The sequence below is a fragment of the Wasmannia auropunctata genome, unplaced genomic scaffold (assembly GCF_000956235.1).
Source record: "Wasmannia auropunctata unplaced genomic scaffold, wasmannia.A_1.0 LD336116.1, whole genome shotgun sequence".
Taxonomy (NCBI): Eukaryota; Metazoa; Arthropoda; class Insecta; order Hymenoptera; family Formicidae; genus Wasmannia; species Wasmannia auropunctata.
In genome coordinates, this window is record NW_012026774.1 from 2,385,102 (window position 1) to 2,400,081 (window position 14,980).

The 14,980-nt window shown below is 33.2% G+C and overlaps 3 protein-coding genes across 10 annotated transcripts in view; 2 read left to right on the forward strand and 1 right to left on the reverse strand.

The window, feature by feature from the left end:
- Positions 1-14,495, reverse strand: part of LOC105462658 (putative protein arginine N-methyltransferase 9) — a 16,178-nt gene extending 1,683 nt beyond the window's left edge. Inside the window, exons 1-8 of one of the 6 annotated variants that reach the window (XM_011709444.1) lie at positions 14,165-14,495; positions 9,335-9,529; positions 9,125-9,251; positions 8,605-9,006; positions 7,466-8,461; positions 7,235-7,382; positions 6,989-7,090; positions 6,527-6,909 (exon numbers count right to left, since the gene is read on the reverse strand). In XM_011709444.1, the coding sequence (XP_011707746.1) occupies positions 6,562-6,909; positions 6,989-7,090; positions 7,235-7,382; positions 7,466-8,461; positions 8,605-9,006; positions 9,125-9,251; positions 9,335-9,494 (2,283 nt within the window). In that variant the 5' untranslated portion in view covers positions 9,495-9,529; positions 14,165-14,495 and the 3' untranslated portion in view covers positions 6,527-6,561. Of the gene's footprint in view, positions 1-6,526; positions 6,910-6,988; positions 7,091-7,234; positions 7,383-7,465; positions 8,462-8,604; positions 9,007-9,124; positions 9,252-9,334; positions 9,921-10,200; positions 10,307-14,164 lie in introns of those variants that run through there. The other 5 variants (XM_011709423.1, XM_011709433.1, XM_011709453.1 and 2 more) reach the window with 5 other exon arrangements.
- Positions 4,149-6,346, forward strand: LOC105462680 (serine hydrolase-like protein). 3 transcript variants are annotated; one of them, XM_011709492.1, is made up of 3 exons: positions 4,149-4,274; positions 4,844-5,000; positions 5,238-6,346. In XM_011709492.1, exon 3 carries the CDS (start codon positions 5,302-5,304, stop codon positions 6,196-6,198), a length of 897 nt encoding a protein of 298 aa, XP_011707794.1. In that variant the 5' UTR covers positions 4,149-4,274; positions 4,844-5,000; positions 5,238-5,301; the 3' UTR covers positions 6,199-6,346. The 3 variants fall into 3 exon arrangements, with proteins under 3 accessions (XP_011707794.1, XP_011707785.1, XP_011707778.1); XM_011709483.1 differs by lacking the exon at positions 4,149-4,274 and adding an exon at positions 4,448-4,706; XM_011709476.1 differs by lacking the exon at positions 4,149-4,274 and having other exon boundaries at positions 4,448-5,000.
- Positions 10,429-13,914, forward strand: LOC105462654 (protein phosphatase 1H). The gene is made up of 7 exons (XM_011709401.1): positions 10,429-10,552; positions 10,653-11,043; positions 11,178-11,435; positions 11,526-11,743; positions 11,832-12,102; positions 12,351-12,610; positions 12,700-13,914. The coding sequence occupies exons 2-7, from the start codon at positions 10,861-10,863 to the stop codon at positions 12,983-12,985; spliced, it is 1,476 nt and encodes a 491-aa protein (XP_011707703.1). The 5' UTR covers positions 10,429-10,552; positions 10,653-10,860; the 3' UTR covers positions 12,986-13,914.
- Positions 14,496-14,980: the final 485 nt, after the last annotated feature.

Here is a 14,980-nt window from a genome sequence, read left to right on the forward strand (position 1 = left end):
TATATATGTATGTATGTGTATATATATACGCGCGCGCGCGCGCGCGCGCGCGCGTGTGTGTGTGTGTGTGTGTGTGTGTGTGTGTATACGTATTATATATAATATATGTATACATATGTAAAGGCAAAGTATATACATATATAAATATACATATGTATACATGTGTATTCATATGATCAGCACGGAAACGGTGACCTTTCTCAATCGTGCCAGTCGCAATCTTAAAGACGGATGTGTACGCGACACATATCGTTTATCTGTTGCTTTGCAATCAGCACGTAGTTAATAATACTGAATACGACTTGAATACAAGTCGTATTATACCTTTGCCAGGTCACAAAGAAGATAGAAGATAGAAAAAAAAGAAGAGAGAGAGAGAGAAAGAGAGAGAGAAAGAAAGAGGAAATATTCGTAAAATAAATGATAATTATTTTTAATCCTTCATCTGCAATCTACATCTTTTTTGGCATAAGCAAAATTTAAGTCTCTCTCTCTCTCTCTTTCTTTTTCAAACTTTTCCAAAATATATCCATAATTAGTTACAGAATCGTTGACTTCCCGAGTGAAGGATTCGATGCATGTACATCGTCAATGATTCTGCATGCTTATCCACTAAAAACTCCTATTCTTGAGTCTAATTAATGATTAATGTAATTGATCGAAAAATCGAAAATTAAATGTGGGAAGAATAATTGACTATGATTGACTAATTTCTTACGGTTTACAGCTTTTATTTACACCTATTGTAGAACTGGAACTTAATATTTGTTATGACTTTTCATCGATTTACTCATTCGTTCACACTAAAGATAACGTATTGAAGATTAAAATGTTGTTTGTTCATTTAACTTTGTTATTAATTTATCGATTTATATACATATATTGGGTTTTTCAGATATATTAACGCAAAGAACCAGCTCGGTCCTCATCAGTCCTCATTTATATAGTATCTGTCGAATTATAATCTTATAAGTTAAAAAATATACATTTCTCAGTTAATTTTCTTTTTCAAAGAATCAGAAAGACGCGTACTGAGAAAAGTGTTAATCGATTATTTATTTAAAATTTTTATTTGCTTCTCTTACAAATGTCTCGATGCTTGTTAAATGTCATTCGCGACTAAGTACTTTTTCAATTTTTCAAGTAAAGATTATTAAAGTATTCTTAGCTCCGTCCTTACGAGCAAGCTCTTAAGGACAGTCGACATTCGCACGTAACGTCCGATATGAAAGTTGTAACGGACGGAGCAATGTAAAAACACCTTAGAGTCACGTTTCCGCGATGCGGGTGCATGATTGCATCTACACACGAGGTACACGTAAAGCATCGATTATTGATTCAGTTGTAAATAGACACGAATGATAAATTTATCAGTAGCGGGTGCCGTCCTCTACCTTGATATCCATACATGTCTGCCTGGTTTGTGAGTAGCCCTACAATTCTGTAGCGCAAAACATGAAACTTTGATGTCCTGTGGTTTTACACAATTATTTGAAACTTAAGCTGCTTGTTTCTAAATCATTTGCTTAAAATTTCAAAAAATTATTTAAAAAGTAATCAAGTGACGCTACAATATTATCTTTAAATGTGATCTTGAACATATCTTTAAATAATATTTAATAATATAATCATTTTAAATATTAACTACAGAACATATGTAATATTGTTAAATAACATCTTTTTATTCTTAGAGTACAAAAGTATATTTGACATACTGAAAACCACAGAATTTTTTTCTTGAAACAGATATCTGTTCTTATATGAAACAGCGACTTTCACCCAGGCAAGGAAACTTTCGAGACGATATCGTGTCGAAAATACCGATCAGTGTCAGGTAATGCAATTGGACCGTTCAACTTTCCATTGTCTCGGGATTTGAACAATTAGCGTGTGACAATCGAATTATCTTAGCGTTGTTATTAAAATCGATTCTAAGCGATGTGTTCTCAGCAAATTCAAATGGAAATCTGTTTATTCGCGAATCATGATTTCCATTGTATCGTATAAGATTAAAGAAAATTACTATCACTAAAATTACTACCACTAGATTAGAATAGGAAGACCCTAAGTTTCGGTTTCCTAAATATAAAATTTAAACTTTAAACTCCGCGGTTTAATTTACTGTTTATCTCTTTCTAATTCTTAGATTAGAAAAAGATAAAGCGAATTGAACTTCGATTAAATCGAGTAGTTAACCGAAGTTGAATTGTGAAATCGGGCTTTATAGACTGGAAATACAAGTGGACATGCAATGTCTCGAATAAAAAAATACCGACATCTGAAAAATGGGACAATGCACCAAAAATGTGAATCATGCAATTTCTATAAATAAACATAAAGGCATTGGGCATTGAAATGAATTCAGATTTTCACAAGTACGTATTCGCGAACGTTGAAATTAATTTTTTTCAATCTATTTTAATTCATTTTCGTTTACTGAATAGTGCAGAACATAATATGTATATGACACAGTATAATAGTTCGTACATACGCGCATGCAAAGAAAACGATATTGTAGTGACATCTTACATGAGGTATTAAGGTACAAGCTTGTGAATAAGATATCTTTATCAAAAGAGTATAAGAGCGAGGAAATTAATATTTAGTTAATTTTATCAGAAGAAGATATTGCAGTGAAATCAAGATAATAACGCATAATATTATCGTTGATAAAACACATAAAATTTATCGATAAAAAATTTTTTGGCATTAACTTTTTAATAATTCATAATGTTAATTGTCATACATTCAAAATAACATATATATTTAAAACAATATACATGTGTCTAAAAAATATATATGTATATATATAAAATTAGTATAAGTCTAATAATTAAGGACCTGCAATCTCATCTTCGATTAATTTAAGCGGATGATTATTTCATTGGATTTGACCAATCGCAAACTAAACCGATTAATCAAGCTGATCGAAAAAAAGTACTCACCGATCGGTGAGAGAAGCCCTAAAAATTTTACATAGTTTATTAAATAGCGACGTGCATCTTTTAAAGATTAGAGACACGATTGTCTCTAATCTAAATTTTAAACGTATGCGTACTAAATATGCTGATAATTTACACTAGATAAAATTAATATTTATTCTGTTGCAACCTTGGGGAGACTAAAAATGTGCATAATTATAAGCCAAATAAAAAAAAAAACTTTACAAAGGTGATAAAGATACGCCAAGTATATAAATGTATAAAAAACTATTTGTTCAAAAATTAATTAACTGAACAAAAATAAATATGAGATCAATACAATTTTGAATGCTATGAAGGATAGAATGATATTTGTATCGACTTGTATCACTAAATGAAAAGCACCCTTTATTTTTATCGTTCATTAGATATGAAATAATGACAGAATATGACGCGGTAGTGCTAACGCGAAGCGCGCCCCTCGAACACGACTTTGTCGCGGAAAAGCGATAACAAACTTCGATGTACAGTCGTGGACAAATTATAGGTTGCGATACTTTTTTTTTATAGGTTTCGAAACGCACTAACATTTTGCAAATGCGTACCACGATTAGTGTACTTATTGTTAGTACTATCTGTAATCTATAGAGACAGTATAGAAGTACTATTATCTTTACACTAGAGCTAGCACACCAATCGTGGTTCGTATTTGCAAAATATATTAGTGCAAAATATATAAATATATATTTTGAAATCCATAAAAAAAGTATCGTACTGTATATATACAAGGTGCATCTTAAATAGCGCCTAGTAATAATATAACGTTATTTCTTGTAAAAAAAACTGAGTCGAAAATCCTAAAACATTTTTTCCTACAGTGCTCAATGACGCGATTATTAATGCAGTAATTACTGTTTCAGTGAGCATTGTAGAAAATAATTATTTTTAAATAACGCTCACTATAATCATATAGCGCTATTCCTTGTTAAAAAACTGAATCATAAAGTCCTGAACCATTTTTTTCTACACTTACAATAAAGCTGTAATTACTGCTCTGTAATTGCTGCATAGAGATCATGTCATTAATAATTATATAATTGAAAAAAATTATTTAGGACTTTATTCAGTTTTTTACAAAGAATCACGATATACAATGAATGGGCGCTATTCAAGATACATCTTGTATATGAGTAATCGATTTAATTACATATGTCCCTAGAAAGGCTTAGTATCATACGAGTATGATAAGTAACTCGTCGGACGAGTTTTAAGCGTGGATAACATTTTGTATCATTAATCGACTTAATACTTTAATCAACGTTCTGTAATTATTTAATTATAGAGTAATTCATCGTACGTTTTTTCTTCTTTAATTTTCATTTATGTATACTTTTGATCAATTTACAATCCGTATTTATCAAGCCCATTTCTAGTATTATTTATTTACTTATTGCTAGTATATTATATTCATTTCTGTCTAGACACTGTTATCTGATATATTATTGATTATGTTTTATTATAATTAATTATTTATATTGTCTTGGAAAAAAACGAGAAATATCAAAATATAATAAAATGCAAAACAATTAATTATCACTAGACTGATAGTCTCGTATCAGACCGCGTCATCAGACTGACAAATAAAACTAATTTAAAAATTAATTTAAAAACAAATTTTGTCGAAGTCAAATTATGTAGCACGTAACGTATATTGATGTTCGCCAGCATGACTTGTACTTTTTTTTTTACTAAAAGAAAGTAGATAACCTATACAAGCAAGACATGGTAAGGCAGAATGACTATGGAAGAACAATAAATAATTGCAGACAATTTGACATGATGATTCATGTCGAAGAAGGAATTTTAAACACCAAGTATTATACATATGTGAGAATTCTTCAAAGCATTCCCTTCTTTTGCAGTCGTCACTCGAGTGTCAGTGCGTCAAGTTGATAACGTTTGACAGTCAAGGTCTGCAGAGAACGAGGAAGAATTTCTTCAATTTTTGTCAGTCTATATTTACATTAATCACTGTGTAACATGAATTTTATAAATTAATTCAAATTATATGTACAAGAGGTAAGCTCCATTTTTTCAACTTTCTTCTTTCTGAAATTAATTCTTCTATGCTCCCGTTCCATTTAGAATTTATTATAAAAAATTTAATTTTGCTGAATGTAAGAAAATGAAGCTAAAGAGAATTCGTAATAAAAAAATGCGTGTTGAAACGTTAATTGTATTAAATAATACTCAAATCTTAAAAATTGCTCCATAAGTATACGGTGAACATGATTTTTTTAAAATATCTTGTTTTAGTGAAGAAAATTTCAACAATTTGTATTGTTTAACTAAACACACATCGTGAGAATAACTAGCACAAATGGCAGAAGTAAAACAACACTTTACGGAGATAAAACTCACTGTACCCTGGGGTCACGTTGCTGCCAGAACTTACGGCTCTTCCACAGGAAAACCAGTCTTAGTGGTGCACGGTCGTCTAGATAACGCAGGCTCGTTTACTAGATTAATGCAGTATTTGCCGAAAGAATTATTTTATTACGTATGCATAGATTTACCCGGCCATGGATGGTCATCGCACTTTCCACCTTGGATGGTATTAGACAGTATGGACTACGCACACGCATTATATTTCATTTTGGAAGCGCTACAGTGGAAAACGTGTATTTATATAGGACATAGTATGGGAGCGCAAATAGCTATACTGTTCAGTATTCTTCAACCAAACAGAATCGAGAAGTTAATTGCTATCGACGGGATTCTTGTAAAGCCTGAGTTTATTAAAGAGTTCACAACGTATTTGGAGATCGCATCTGCATCCTCAGTAAAAGCTTATCACAAGAATGAAGAACCGTCGTCTTTTACTAAAGAAGAGATATTACACGCTCTTAAAAATATGAGGTTCGGAGCTTTAAATTCCGAAGCTGCTGATGCAATGTTCGATCGTGCAGTTACGAAAGTAAATGGGAAGTACATATATAACAGAGATATACGATTAAAAAATAATCCTTTTACATATATGAACACGAAAGAATTTAAAAAGATTAATAACACAATTTCAATTCCAATACACCTTATTGCTCCATCTCAAGGTGTTTTTTTTCCATTTATTAAAGACCCAGCATTGGAAATATTGAAAGGGAAAACCCTATTGGACGTAATTATTGTAAACGGAAATCATGACGTTCATAATAATAATCCTGAAAATATCGCGCCATTTATATGTAAAATATTGAATAACTATTCCAGCAAGCTATAGACAAGTTGCATACTTTATATGCATGCACGCGCAAAACTAAGTAAATATTTATTTTTTGTACTACTTGTACGCACTTTGCATTTCACAATATGTATGTTAACGTTAATGTATGTTAATTCTTATTTCAACCTGATAAAAGTATTTTTTTTAATAATAAGTGTTTGTATTTATGCATGTACAATTTTTACACTTATTTGAATATTAATTTTTTTCACATTATTCTACAATATATACAAAGATATAAGGTCGTAAGGTAAAATAGAGAACGTAATATTAGTAAAAAATATTGTATTGCCTGCGTAAAAATTGTATTTTCCATACAAAATTGTACAAAATTGTAAAATAGTTTATTCTTGTAAATTTTCACAAATTTAATATTATAATTTTCACTAAACCTTTCATTTGGTGGACTTTAATTTTTACTTCCTTACCTCTCAGAATGATATCTCTCAGTTCATCTTCGAAAACGATCGCCGTATGATTCATAAAAGAATCATTCTTCTTTGTATCGTGTACATGATATGGACTCAGCTGAACCTTGTACCAACATATTAAGGCATTTGGTAAAATTTTCCCTTCTTTGTTACTTATTTCTCCAAAATTCACAATTGTTTCGGTAGTCTTGGTCTCATTTATTTCTACCAATATTCGCGCATCAGACATAATCTCACATGAATATAAACTCGAATTCAAATCAAATATTTGATTAATCTGTAGCAGAATAAACATGGAAATGAAAATTGACATCTTCAATAATCTAAATAGACTTAAAAAGAAACGTACGGTTTACCTTATATTTATTAATGTATTCAGCGATTACATAATTTGTACTTTTATTTACTTTACTGGCTATATTATCCCGCACATGTAGACCATCTTCGCTGTCCGAACTCTGAAAAGAAAAATATATTCGTTCATTTTACTGCCATTAAGTAAACTGTGTACAAAATTTTATTTTTAATAATTATACTTTCTCGTAAGATCATATCTTTTATTAAATATAAGTAACATAATTAAAAATATCGCATCGTTATACCGTATCAATAGAAGTAGGGAGTGAAGATGATCTTTGGAGATTTATATCTTGTACATAAACCATATTTGGTAAATCTTCCGAGTATACTAATTGTCCCACAAGGAAAATCTTTTCCGGCAACAATACGCCGTTTGGCTTGAGTAACTTCCTAAGACAATAGATGATAACAGATTTTAATATCTTTTATATCAAGCATGCAATACAAATATTACACACAGTACAGTGTAGTACCTGAAAATTTCACAGCAGCTATCTTGATCATCTTTCAATTCACCCTTAATGTCAAAATTATGAATAAATATGGAATCTAGAGAGCATGGAATTTCCTCAAAGTTCGATATCATATGTACTTTCCCTTGCAGTCCGCTATCACGGGCTATTTGTTCAATTAGAACACGTAGCGTTGGATTGTCAGTTTTGTAATATAAAATTTCACTATCTTTACATTCCTTTAAATAGGTCAATCCGTATATCGGAAAAGGCGAAGTATCCAAAATATATCTCATTTTTCTATTCTCTTGAGATCTACCGAGTTCCGTGAGCAATTTGACGTAATCGAAGTCATTCAGAAAGGTAATGACTTCCTTCGGCAAATGATACAAAGTTGTACAATTCTCGTTGTATCGCGCATTACCCGCGCTATAAGAGCATTTCAGTTTGCCCTTCAAAGTTTCCACTTTTATCGTCAAGACATCGCCCTCTTGACAAACGGTCGGCACAGTCGGGAAAACAGCGAATTGCCAACAGGACTTTCCATCCGAGGAGTCAAGCGTAATCTCCTCGTCAAGATGCAACTTGAACCAAGTGATTAAACCATCTATAATACCATCGTATCTACATTTCGTTTGTAGCATCTGCTTTATCCCATCCTTGCAGAATTCATACAGTTCTAGCAAATCGTTAAAATTCACGCTAAACAGCAGTTGCGGCTCTGTGACGTAATTAATTTGAACTCTCTCCAGGTTTTCGGTATCGTAGTACTCGTCGTCCGACAGTACGGATACATTGTCGAAGTTTAAAGGACAGTGGCCTTTTATTCTGTCGAAAATCACCGACGATCTGTATCTAATGTGTTCGCATTCAATGACTGCTGTGTAAACCGTCGCGCCCATAGGTATTACCATACCATTTAAATCTAAAATGTTCATGTGCACGTTAATCATAGATGGTATTACAAGCTCTCCAAATAAGCCAGCATCAAACGTTTCAGTCACTATTAACTTTACTCTAGAATTACAGGTATATGATTTTAGTATTAATCGATATGCGTAATATTACAATTTACTAATGCGAATAATTTTTAAACGATATATAAGCATATACTGCACTCTGCGCACGTACATACATATATAACATACATATACACAAACCTTTCTGGAATATCCACAGGTACTTTGAGGTCGAACGACAGTTTTGGTATTAAATTTATGTCAGTCGCATTGTTGGATTTAAATACTTCCTTCGCAATCAGCGTCATCGCTTCGGAGCATTCGCATGCGTAAACCTTTGCGGCCCCAGCATCTCTGGCATACAGACTCAAGAGACCTGTACCAGTCCCTACGTCCAACACTGTATCGTAGCCCTGACTGACTCTCTTACGTATAGCGCGCTCAAAAGCGTTGTTTCTCTGCTTGTCATTGAGCATTGTGAAATGCCACCTATCCACCGCCATACTATATGCATTTTGCAGGTTTCGCTCTGCCGGTAGAAAGTTAACGTCAACTTTCAAAGCTCGCTTTAAATATTGTATCGCCCGTATGGGATCGTTATTCCTTTAACAAGTATATATGATACTCTATGAGTCTTTTTTAGGTCAGGAAAATATAGTCATTATATAATTTATTCTGAAGGCAATTGAAAAATTAACATTCATGATGATGTGGTGATTACCTTAACAAGTGCGCTGCAAAATTATTCAACATACGAGGATTGTTTGGGTAAATATTCAAGGAAAATTTATAGCACTTCACAATATCTGAAAATTTGTTGTTTTTCGCTAACTGCATTCCCCATTCACCTGAAAATTAATTATTATTATATGAAAATATATTTTTTGTTCTGTAAATATAGATTGCATGGGTATGTATATGTGTATCTTACAAAGCACATCTGTAAACGTTTCTTCGATTTCTGATCTCCGTGCAGACAGTTCCGCAAAGATGGAATAATATACAAAAGCTTTCCCAACATTTCCGATCCTGTCATATTCTCTGGCTTTTTGCAGTGATTCCTCCAATATGCCATTTACTTTTGCTTGCATTTTGCATCGATTAACTATTTCTTTATCTTATTTGCCTGGATCAAATTGACTTTAAAAAACTTAAAATTATTGTTATCAATTCACGATTGAGAACAATCAACATTGAGGATAACTTTAATTATAAATATTACACGTAGAAATGCGTTAAATGCGAAATTAATCTAATGTTTGTTTACACTTCAATTCGTATTGAAAAACTGTCAACTTTCTAAAAATACATCGCAACGAGAAAGAAAGAGGGCGCGAATTTTTGCTATAAATTAATAAAGAGCGCGTTCCTAAAAGCGTCCAATACAGAGGCTCAAACGCCTCAAATGTTACTGAATTTTGTCCAATTTCAAAATATGTTCATCATAAAAAAAAAACAAATATTAAAAATTATTCTTTCGTTTCGCACAAAAACTCATCATATGAACATAGTTTCATCGATATTGGAACAGAATTAACCTCAAAAATTATTCCTGTCATATTATTAGCTTACTATTTTCTATGTCAAAAAGAAAATGTATTCACGTAAAGGAAAACAAAGAAAAGAAAATTATATAGAAGGTTCTATATATAAAATGCAATTGCAAGAAGTGGATTTAATAAAGAGAATAAATCAATAACAATTTAATTCTAATCGTGTTACTTTTGCCATATTATACCGACACAAAACTAATCGAAATTTCAGTTGTCATCGTTCATATTTGTAAAAGATACTTACTCATTAATTAGATACAACGTAAATACAGCTTATTTCTCGCAATTATTATAACGCATAATTCTCGCATCAACTGACAATTCCTGCCCGTTCTGTTTACAATGAATAGTGACAGCGGGATTTAATCGGGATACGCCATCGTTTGGCACATTAGACAACGATATCGCCACAATCTGATAAAGATTTACCGAGGACATCATGCAGATGTCACTAAAAGTCACTAAACGTGCCAACGCTCGCGCTGCTGTCACATTTCAATGCGAATAAAATGCAATATAACCTGTACTGTGTGTTTGACAACTGTTTGTCAACAAAATGACACTAATTGAATATAATTGCTGAATACCCGATCGCAGTAAGTACTGTCGTATTAGAGAAATAAAGATGTCTCACGGTAAGGACAGATATTGCCTTAAACAGATTCTTAATGTAACGTAACGTTTGACGTTTGACAGGCATTTTGACAGATAACCAAGGGAGAGTTTCCAGTTGGAGATTAGTTTTGAGACTTATCAGATTTTACATATCGTTTGTCTTGGAAAAGAAACAAATATTCAAGAATCTTTGGTACTATGCTGATTGAGCATAACATATAATACTACTAATCAAATTAGTGTCAATCAAGATCTTTGCCTAGCACCTTGTAAATCTAGAAAAACAAAAATGTTGAACCGCTTTAAGTCAGTATTAATGAGTGCTGTGGGCGCAAGCGAGCTTGGCCTGCAGTACCCTAATGATTCGGATAATGATATGACAGACTACATTAACTCCAATTATGTGGTGGAAGTGGAAAATAAACCTTACAGCCGTCCAAGTTTTCTCGGCTTGACAGCTGAAGAAACACAGGTATTTCCAGATTCTCGTGCGAATTATATAATAAATTGATTTTTATGCATTTTTGAACACTGATAATATGATTGTATAATGATACTTGTCTAAAAAAAAAAAAACTGAATTTATCAGAAGACTATATTAAATAGGTGAGTGCAGATCACAGAGTAAGGCCTATAATAGTTCCGAGAGACCTTAGCCGTTTGCCATGGTGTGCTGGCTATGCAGAATGCATAAATGCTGGGAAGAGTACGTGGAATGAGGATCAAGCCTCAGCGACACGCGGAGACTTGAAATTATCGGACGTTAACGTTACACTGCCTTATGTCATGTTTTCAATGTTTGACGGGCACGCAGGATATCAAGTGGCTCTTACAGCAAGATTACATCTACATAGGATAATCCTTGTATGTAACTTATGTTCGAGAAAATTATCCTCAGACAGATAATTCGATACGTACATTAATATTTTTAATACTAACTCTTTGAAAACACAGGAAAGGTTATTGGCTATACCAGGCAATATGCTATTAAACGAAGATGAAAATGAACTGATAAAGGGAAGGGATCTAGTTACGGGTGCTATAGAATTAGCATATAGACAAATGGATCAAATGGTGGAGATGCAAGCTCAAAATGGTGGTGGTGGTTGTACAGCTATTACAATTTTATTTCTTAATGGAAGACTTTATGCAGCGGGAGCTGGTGACTCGAGGTTATATTATAATTTATGTATATGTAGTATATTATTGATTAATTAAATATTTGTATACGTTTAAATATTTGTTTCTATATAATTACAGGGCTGTATTAGTTTTGGGGGAGGAACAACGTGCTCTTACTAGAGATCACACACCAGATTCCGAATCAAATCGTGTTAGAGCTTTAGGTTTTTTAAGAAGCAACGAATTGCTCAAAGGTCACTTCACCCCGTTGGAATTTAGAAAGAGACCATTGCAGAAGGAACTGGGATCTATGGTTTTGTACAGAGAACCTTTTATGACAGGTTGGGCATATAAAACCTTAACGCATCCTGATCTAAAATTACCGCTCATCTCGGGTCACGGAAAAAGGGTAATATTATCGCAATAATTTTAGCAACAATTTATAACTTTAAATTAGAGTAATGGGTCTCTCGAAACTATTATAGGCCTTACTCTGTGATCTGCACTCACCTATTTAATATAGTCTTCTGATAAATTCAGTTTTTTTTTTTAGACAAGTATCATTATACAATCATATTATCAGTGTTCAAAAATGCATATAAATCAATTTATTATATAATCTTGTAATGCTATAAATTAATTGTTCGCGACGTATAGAGCAGAGTAATGGGAACGATAGGCGTGACTAGAGGCTTTGGAGATCACGGTCTGAAAGCGGCAAATACCGGCGTTAATATCAAACCTTTCCTGTCGTCGCAGCCTGAAGTGCAATCTTTGGATTTGGACAGTTGCAATCTTACCGAGCGAGATTGCATTATTGTCGCCACGGACGGACTTTGGGATGTAGTATCAGACAGAACAGCGGCAGCAATACTTAGAAAGACTCTTGCACCTGATACTCCATCATTAGAATATAGGTATATTATCGCGAAGTATAAAATTAATTGCAATTTTTTAGTAAAACAGTTTTAATAAAATACGAATGTATATCCTTTGGTTTTCATAGACTGACAATGGGTGCTCAAGAATTGGTGCAAGCGGCAAGAGGTCGATTAATCGGTAGAGTATGGATGGGAAAACCGGAGAATCCTAACGAAACGGACGAAAAATCCTCACCCATAGCATCGGTGGATGATATTAGCGTGTTAGTAGTACCTTTATATCCTTATTTATGCGAGCATAAGCAGTGGCTGAAAACAACGCAGCAAGAACGTAAATACGCCGCGGATTCCCTAGCAACAATATGCTACGACTATCCTCTTTCTAATAGATCCACTGATAATCCTGCATAATAATGAATCGTTGGGGTTATCTGAATGCTCCGCGTGAACCAGTGACAAATGTTATTATTCAGCTAATTACGCAGCTAATTAAACGAATTACACTTATCCGCATTATTATGAATTTCATCGTCTGTCCACGATGATTTTTATTTTGTCATAGAATAATTAACGATATTTAAGTGCACGGTTGCCGTATATCCTCCACGGTTTCAACGTTTCTCTTTGCAAAATATTAAATTATTGCATACTGCCACATATATATGTTGGCTACAAATGGCTATGTTCTTATTATTTAACTAAACATTCCACTGTGACATTATTTTATGCGTAACATAAAGTATCTACAATATTCCGAATATATTTGATATTTGTGATCGTATATAAACACCTTATATGTAAGCACTAATTTCTGAATGATTACTACTGTGTTAACTAGTACATACATGTTGACTATACACAATGTAATGTTAAAAGATATGAATATTTTTATATTGCTTTTGAGGCAAGCATACGTTACCATTCAATATTTTGAGCGTATTATTTCATTTTTATAGCTTTATGTTAAAAACATTCACTCTATGACTACGAACGTATGTGTGTATGTATATGTATATATTCAAAATTAAGAATGCTGCGTTAAAAACAAGCAAGATTTCAAGTCGACAATTAATTCTCTTTACATATATTTTGTTACTATTGATTTATTGCAATCTATATCGATATTTCTTTTCATTAGAAATATTAGAAACGTCGTAGTCAAAGAGTTGACAGATGATGTATGATACGAGTGATCTATGCGTGTGTAAAAAATTGTATATAAATGAAAAAGGCATTGCTACCTTTTCGCAGTATACCGCGATAATAAACTGACTTTACAACATCATGTATTACATAAGTGTAACTATATTATATTAAATAAATATACGACTATCAATCTATATCGTATGCTTACTCACTTTGGTTTCAGTAATTTTGAAAGAAATTTTTCACAAGGCATGCACGATCATCCCTTACAGAAACCCAACTTAATACTGAAAATTATTTACTTTGAGTATTAAAAAAGCATTTTGTTGCTCAACAGTTTTAATATTTCAAATATGCAATAAGTAATTTATACAATCACCACCTTCCAGTATTAAATTTCTGTGAGAGACATCATCACGATGACTTAAATACGATTTAACCTACTTGTAATGTAGGCCACTCTCAATTCCTTTGGATACGAATTATTTTTGCGTCATGTAACATCGAGATGTGTGCTCGTCGGAAGTGTGCAGGATCGGTTTCCAACCATGGCACGATGCTGCGTCGATCGCGATCGATGAAACGGCGAGGTAGAATGCATTCCGGTTGTTAGCGAGGTTAAATGCAGGTTCCGGTGATCACCTGTTGTTGAAACCGGCGATGCCAGACGAAAATTCGCACTCGTCGCGAACGAATAAACTCACAATCCTCGCGGATCAACTACGGAGCGACGGAGTTTTACGTTCCGAACCACTCGCCGCGTTCGCGCTACCGAAACTGTCATGGCGGCCGGCGCTTGCGCGGTGTCGATCGTCGCGGCGATTCGAGACTCGATATCGAGAGTATCGAGAGTATCGAGAGGAGGTAATCTGAAAACGTGAAAGTTAGCAACAAAATGCTTTTTATCTTTTCTCAGCAAACTATGATGACGTTCATATTACAATTGCACAAACTTTAAAGGTTAACTTCTCTATTTTAATATCACAAGGCTCACGTTCGTAGCGGAATCTGTACATGTAGACAAAACGTTAACTACGTATAGCCGTGTCAAGGAATGTTACCAATGAATAACACACGTTACCGATGTTAATTACATACAGATATAAAGGAAAGTCTGAACATAAAAATGTCCTGCGCGCGTTTAAATGAAATCCATCCACCAACGCCTCAATGTGCATATTAAACTACACGTAGCCATATGTATATATATATTCTTAATTTACAAATAAAATTTAATCGAACAGATCGGAAGAGCACACG

Coding starts and splice junctions, on each gene's coding strand:
- LOC105462680 (XM_011709492.1), top strand. CDS start 5,302: ATGGCAGAAGTAAAACAACACTTTACGGAGATAAAACTCACTGTACCC.
- LOC105462654 (XM_011709401.1), top strand. CDS start 10,861: ATGTTGAACCGCTTTAAGTCAGTATTAATGAGTGCTGTGGGCGCAAGC. Junction 11,044..11,177: donor TGACAGCTGAAGAAACACAG/GTATTTCCAGAT, acceptor TATATTAAATAG/GTGAGTGCAGATCACAGAGT. Junction 12,611..12,699: donor ACTCCATCATTAGAATATAG/GTATATTATCGC, acceptor TGGTTTTCATAG/ACTGACAATGGGTGCTCAAG.